This window comes from Eschrichtius robustus, chromosome 21 (assembly GCF_028021215.1).
Source record: "Eschrichtius robustus isolate mEscRob2 chromosome 21, mEscRob2.pri, whole genome shotgun sequence".
In the NCBI taxonomy this organism is placed as follows: Eukaryota; Metazoa; Chordata; class Mammalia; order Artiodactyla; family Eschrichtiidae; genus Eschrichtius; species Eschrichtius robustus.
The window spans coordinates 4,818,793-4,824,792 of NC_090844.1; the positions used below are offsets into that span (position 1 = coordinate 4,818,793).

The 6,000-nt window shown below is 45.2% G+C and overlaps 1 protein-coding gene across 2 annotated transcripts in view; it reads right to left on the bottom strand.

Moving 5' to 3' along the window:
* The window catches only part of NEIL3 (nei like DNA glycosylase 3), a 40,960-nt gene extending 40,296 nt beyond the window's left edge, over positions 1-664 (bottom strand). For both annotated transcript variants that reach the window (XM_068532217.1, XM_068532216.1), the window contains exon 1: positions 418-664. In XM_068532217.1, coding sequence (XP_068388318.1) covers positions 418-573 — 156 coding nt within the window. In that variant the 5' untranslated portion in view covers positions 574-664. The remainder of the gene's footprint in view (positions 1-417) is intronic.
* Positions 665-6,000: the final 5,336 nt, after the last annotated feature.

Below are 6,000 nucleotides of genomic sequence, written 5' to 3' on the forward strand. Positions count from 1 at the left end.
GAAGCTAGAATTGTATCCTACAAAGCTTATTGTCTTAAAAATGTGAAGAAAAAAACACGTCAGGGGGTGCGGAGATCTGAGAACATTAACAGCAGAAAATGCAGCTCTAGACAGAAGGAACCACCTTTCGCTGGGCTGTAAAGAAGTGACGTGACCTGGAATGAAACACCATCCGTCACTCCCCGCCCGGGCGTCTCCACCGCACCCTTAGCCCAGCGGCCCAGCAGCTCTCAACTGCGCAGGCGCAATAGCACGGCCTTCTTCCTCCGGTGAAGTCAAGGTCAGCTTTCGGGAACGCGGGGCCCCAGGGAGCCTGGACCAGAGCAAAGAGATGACACTTTGGACCCTGGAAACCCGATGGGGTTTTTAATCCACTTCGCACAGCTGGTCCCCTCGCAAGATATAGGAGCGTCTCACCTGTGAGGAGCCCGCAGCGCCAGAGGCCGAGGGCGGCGAGCCGCGCCCCCCCGGGCTCTGCAGCGCTCGGCCCCGCATGTCCGTCACCGCCTGGCCCGGGCGCACTCGCGCCCGAATCTTCTCTCCATTGAGAGTACAGCCCGGTCCTTCCACCATCTCCCGGGCCGCCCTGTGCCCCACTAGGCTGCGCGGCCCTGCTGAGAAAACTGCCGCGCAACCTCACCTCTGCGCGGGCGCGTACCTCGGCCCCGAGGAGATTCAAATCTCGCGCGCGTCCGGCCCCGCCCCGGAAGCCCCGCCCCCGTCCACGGGCCGGGCTCCCGGGCGCAGGCGCAGTGGCTCAGCGCTCCGGGCCCGGACGCGGGATTACAGGCAGCGAAACATGAGATCTGGCGTAGCTCACCTACCACCCACCGGGGCCGAATCTTAAAAGCGGAGGCAATTGGAACCTCAGAAGCTCCAACTTGTTCTTTGCTTTGAGGTTTTGCCTTTGTCTTTGAGCTGCTCCGTACACCATTTTGGACCTTATCCTCTCATTCTGTCCTAAAATCCGAGGTTGCCTGGCAGGCCTTTGCTTGCCCTCTTTGGACGTGGGTGGGCGCAGAGGGAGTCAGAGGAGGGTTTTAGAGCAAGCAGCTTTTGCTTTTTCTCTTAAAGGTTTAGCATGTCTTAGGAAACGTGGCCTCATATGCCAAATATATTTTAGTGCGTATATTAAAATCTTCATTTTTTGATAGCTGAACTAAGCGAGACCCTACCCAAATTCATGCAACCATTCTATTTTGGGATGAACGCTATTTGAAATTGATTTGTAAAAGTCAGGGCTCTGTATAAATTTGAGGGCAATGCATAGCTTTTCAAATTTACACAAGGATGTGTGCATGTAAATACATAAAGATAAGGACTCCATACAATTTTTTAGAAAATGAAAAAATCTAATCATTTTTGAAAATTAAAACACAGCACATTAAAACAGTGTCAATTTATAAGTGATTTAATAAGCATACCACTGCTGTCGTTAACCAGAAAAATATATGTAGTAGAGACTTGAATTACAATATATTACTGGGCTTCCCTGGTGGCGCAGTGGTTGAGAATCTGCCTGCCAATGCAGGGGACACGGGTTCGAGCCCTGGTCTGGGAAGATCCCACATGCCGCGGAGCAACTGGGCCCGTGAGCCACAACTGCTGAGCCTGCGCGTCTGGAGCCTGTGCTCCGCAACGAGAGGCCGCGATAGTGAGAGGCCCGCGTACCGCGATGAAGAGTGACCCCCGCTCGCCGCAACTGGAGAAAGCCCTCGCACAGCAACGAAGACCCAACACAGCCAAAAAAATAAATTAATTAATTAATATTTAAAAAAAGAATATATTACTAAAGACTTGAATTCAAAAATTTGAAAACTAATAAGTCTTTCTATAGGGAGAGATCAGTGGTCAAAAGTTAGCTGGATCAGGTTCAGAATTCTTTGTACTTCCTTGCTTAATTGTTTTTTTAATAAATTTATTTTATTTATTTTTGGTTGCGTTGGGTCTTCATTGCTGCATTGCAGGCTTTCTCTAGTTGCAGTGAGGTGTGCAGGTTTCTCATTGCGGTGGCTTTCTTGTTGCAGAGCAGGGAGTCTAGGCACATGGGCTTCAGCAGTTGTGGCTCGCGGGCTCTAGAGCGCAGCCTCAGTAGTTGTGGCCCACGGGCTTAGTTGCTCTGAGGCATGTGGGATCTTCCTGGACCAGGGCTCGAACCCGTGTCCTCTGCATGGGCAGGCAGATTCTTAACCACTGGGCCACCAGGGAAGCCCTTCTTGTTTAATTGTTGTTTACTCTTCTAGGTCAAGTTACTAACTAATCAAGGAAGAATCCTATTCCCTACAACCCAGATTCAGTCATAATCTTTGCCCTTTGATGGAAGACAATCCTCATACACCTTATTCACGTTTACCTTTTTATTCATTATTTTTTGCTACCTAACAAATTATCCCATTTGTTATTTCAAAGTTTCTGCAGGTCAAAAATTTGGCAGGGGTCTGGCTCAGTGGTGCTGGCTCAGTGCTTGTCAAGCAGTTGCAGCCAAGACATTGGCCAGGGCTGCAGTCATCAAAAGGTTTGATTGTAGCTGGAAGATCCACTTCTGAGATGGCTCTCTGGCATAGCTCTTGGCAGAAGGCTTTGGTTTCTCATTTTATGGGTCTCTCCATAGGGTTGCTTGGCTGTTTTCCTGACATGGTAGGCGCCATCCCCACCGTGTGTGATCCAAGCGGGAAGGCAAGGAAGACGCTGTACTGTAATGGCCTTTACTACCTAGTCTCTGAAGTGGCGCGCCCACACCTTCACTCCTTCATTTCATTAGAATCCAGTCATTCGGTACAGCCCACAACGGGTAAAGGAGGGGAATTAAGCTTTATCCCTGGAAGGGAGGAGTATCAAATAACTTGTGAACATATTTTAACGCCATCACAATCTTCATTCATCTGATTGATTCATCGTGAACTTATTCTCTTTAGCTGTTGTGTACTGGGGCACATTTGGATCAAATAAAATCTTGAACTTGAATTAGGTTTACCATTCTCCAGAGAGCTGAGTAAGAGCTGGGGAGTAACACTGAAGACACTGAGAGACGTCACTGATGTGCCCCTGCAAGGCCAAGCCAGATTTTGTTTATCTGTGACGAGACTCTGAGTCTTTGGATACTTCTCTTTTTTATCCTTCCTTACGTGCAATTAAGAGCGAAATCGCATGCACTCTGCATCTGCAGTGTTTATAGACAGTCATCCCACCATTGCAAGCAAACCTTCCCTCGTATAGACTCGATTTCTTCCTAAGCGTTATTTATTACTTGATGACTTTATGAAAGTCATTCATTTTCTCTAAAACACAATTTTTTCTTATGTAAAATAAAATATACCTTTCCTATAAACCTCCACATGATTTTTTTGGTTTTAATTCCCAAGTAGCATAACATATGTGAAAGCACTTTGAAAACACACACCACAAATTCAAGGAATTAAAATAAATTCTATTTGCTCTGCCCAGAATATGCTCTGTACTTTCTGTTTCTTGGCTCATGCTGTTATTCTCACCTTTTTGTAACCTTGTCTTCATCCCAGTTTACTGAAATTCTCCCAATTTTTAAGTCCTAATTGAATGCACATCCTCTAAGAAACCTTCCAGGTACACTTTACAAATGAAGGAACGGAGAGGGGCACGGAGAGGTTAGGTAACATGCTCAAGGTCACAGAGTTGGGATTCAATGAGGCAAGCCAAGGTCTTAGCCAAATGTTTTCACCAACATCACTTACATGACACTAGCCCTCAATCAAATATTTTTAGGAACAACTTATGAAATGGTGGTTTAGAGGAAAAGCACCTTTTAGTCAGCCTTATATGGGAATTAAAGGCAATCTCAAAACCTTCCTTTAGCATATTAAGTTTTAACATATCCTGGATAATGAAACTTTGTTTTTACCCTTCTCCTTACAAGGTCTGTGTGCAGATTTTTAGTTGGAGTTGGAATGATAAAAATGTAGCACGGGGGATATTTCATTAATTTCTGTGTTTTACATAAATTACCTGAATATATTTAACAGGTAGAGAGATAACATCCATCCTCTCTGAACACCCTCTTAATTTTAGCTCTGAATAGAGGAAACAGTCGTTAGTGAACATTACGTGCAGGTGTTTTCAGTGGTATTTACTAAAGAGTCTCCAGTTTATACCCATTAAGAGAAACTTTTAACGTTAGATTACAAGAAGAATAAAATGCACAGCAGCAGAAACCATTTTTGACACTTTCATTGTTTGAAGCATATACCAAATGCTGGGACTTTGCAAAACAGTGGATTTTGTTCCATTGTGAAGGCTGGAAGTGCCAGGTGACAGTTTTCTGCTTGCAAAGTCAAAATCTAAATTGCAGAATCAACCATGGGCTTCTGGGTAACTCACGAAACCGCTCTGACATACCTAGCCTTTTCACAGTGATGCGAAATCTAGGATTGGGTGCTTTGATTTTGCCAGATTCTCCATGGAAGGGATTTTTCTAATTTATTTCTTAATTTAAGCATATTTAGTAAGCAAAGGTAGTTTCTGAGCATGAACTTAATTTGGGGGAAAATAATAACTAGTTGTTAAACACTCATAAAAGAGCCCAGATAATCTCGTTGTGAGGGGTTCTCTCCATGAGAGAGAATAGGAGAATTAATTCATTTTCTATTTTGAAATAGAAAAGCAGGTTATTTTTTGTCAATATCTTGGAGCAATATTCTTCGTCGGTCTCAGGCACTGGAGGGCGTATTCAAGTTGAGGCATGAAATCCGCCATTTATTCATTCATTCAAAAAGCAATGCAATTCTTGGGCACCTAATTTGTTGCAGGAAGAGTGCTAGATCCATGGATACAGATATAAGTCAGAGATCTAAACAGCCCACCAAGTAGTGCAGCGAGAAGAGGAAATAAACACCAGCGTGCCGACAGGTAACCTCAGGGTGCTGCCGGCAGACACAGGGAGGAGACCTCGGTTTTCCGACATCTCAGCTAAATTTTGAGGAGACGTAAATAAAAGTTTGTTGCATAAAGGATAGGAGAAGGGGATTTTTAGGCAGATAGGGGGAAACAGATTTTACAACGCCAGGAGGTGTGAGAGAACCTCATATTTGGGGGAACCACAAGAATATCTGGAGGACAAGAGGATAGGGAGTGAGGGCAGATGGGGCCAAGAGAAGTCAGCAAAGCCAGATGACAGAAAACCTGAATGGTGTGCTAAGAAGTATGGGTACTCTGTTGAAAGTAATAGGGGAACAAATAGAGAATTCTATGCAGGAGATGGACGTGCTTAGCTTTGCTTTATTAAATGATCCCCAGAATAGTGTGAAGCAGTGGGTCTCAACCGGTGACATCTGGTCACGACTAGGGGGAGAGGTACTACCGGCATCTCATGGGTCGAGGGCAGGGATGCCACTAAATATCTAACAAAGTGCAGGACAAGCCACCACAGCAGATCGTTAATTACCCAGTCGAGAAAGTGTTACCAGTACCAAGGCTGAGAAAGCCTGGTGCGGTAGGCTGAATAAGGCTCCCCCCAACCCTAACGTGTTCATGACCTAATCCGTGGAATCTGTGAACACGTTTCCTTAAATGGCAAAAGGGATTTGACAGATGTGATTAAATTAAGGATTGTGAAATGAGGAGATGATCCTGAATTATCTGAGTGCACCCAGTGTAATCACAAGGGTCTGATAAGAGGGGGCACGAGGGTCAAAGACAGAAAAGGTAATGCGAGGACAGACCCAGTCAGTGAAGGAGATGGATGACGCTTCTGAAGATGGAGGAGGGAACAAGGAGCCTAGGAACGCAGGCGACCTCCGAAAGGAGCAGCCCTGCTGACACCTTGACTCCAGGCCAGTAGGACTGATGTTGGACTTTTGCCCTTCAGAAAAGTTAGAGAGTAAATCTGTGTTATTTTAAACTGCTAAACATGAACTACTTAGAGCAGCAATAGGAAATTAATGTATCTGTCTCGGAGAACAGGACAGATGGGAAGTGAATCTTGATGCAGAATAAACAGTAAGCAGGTGTCAATATTGCCAGGCACTT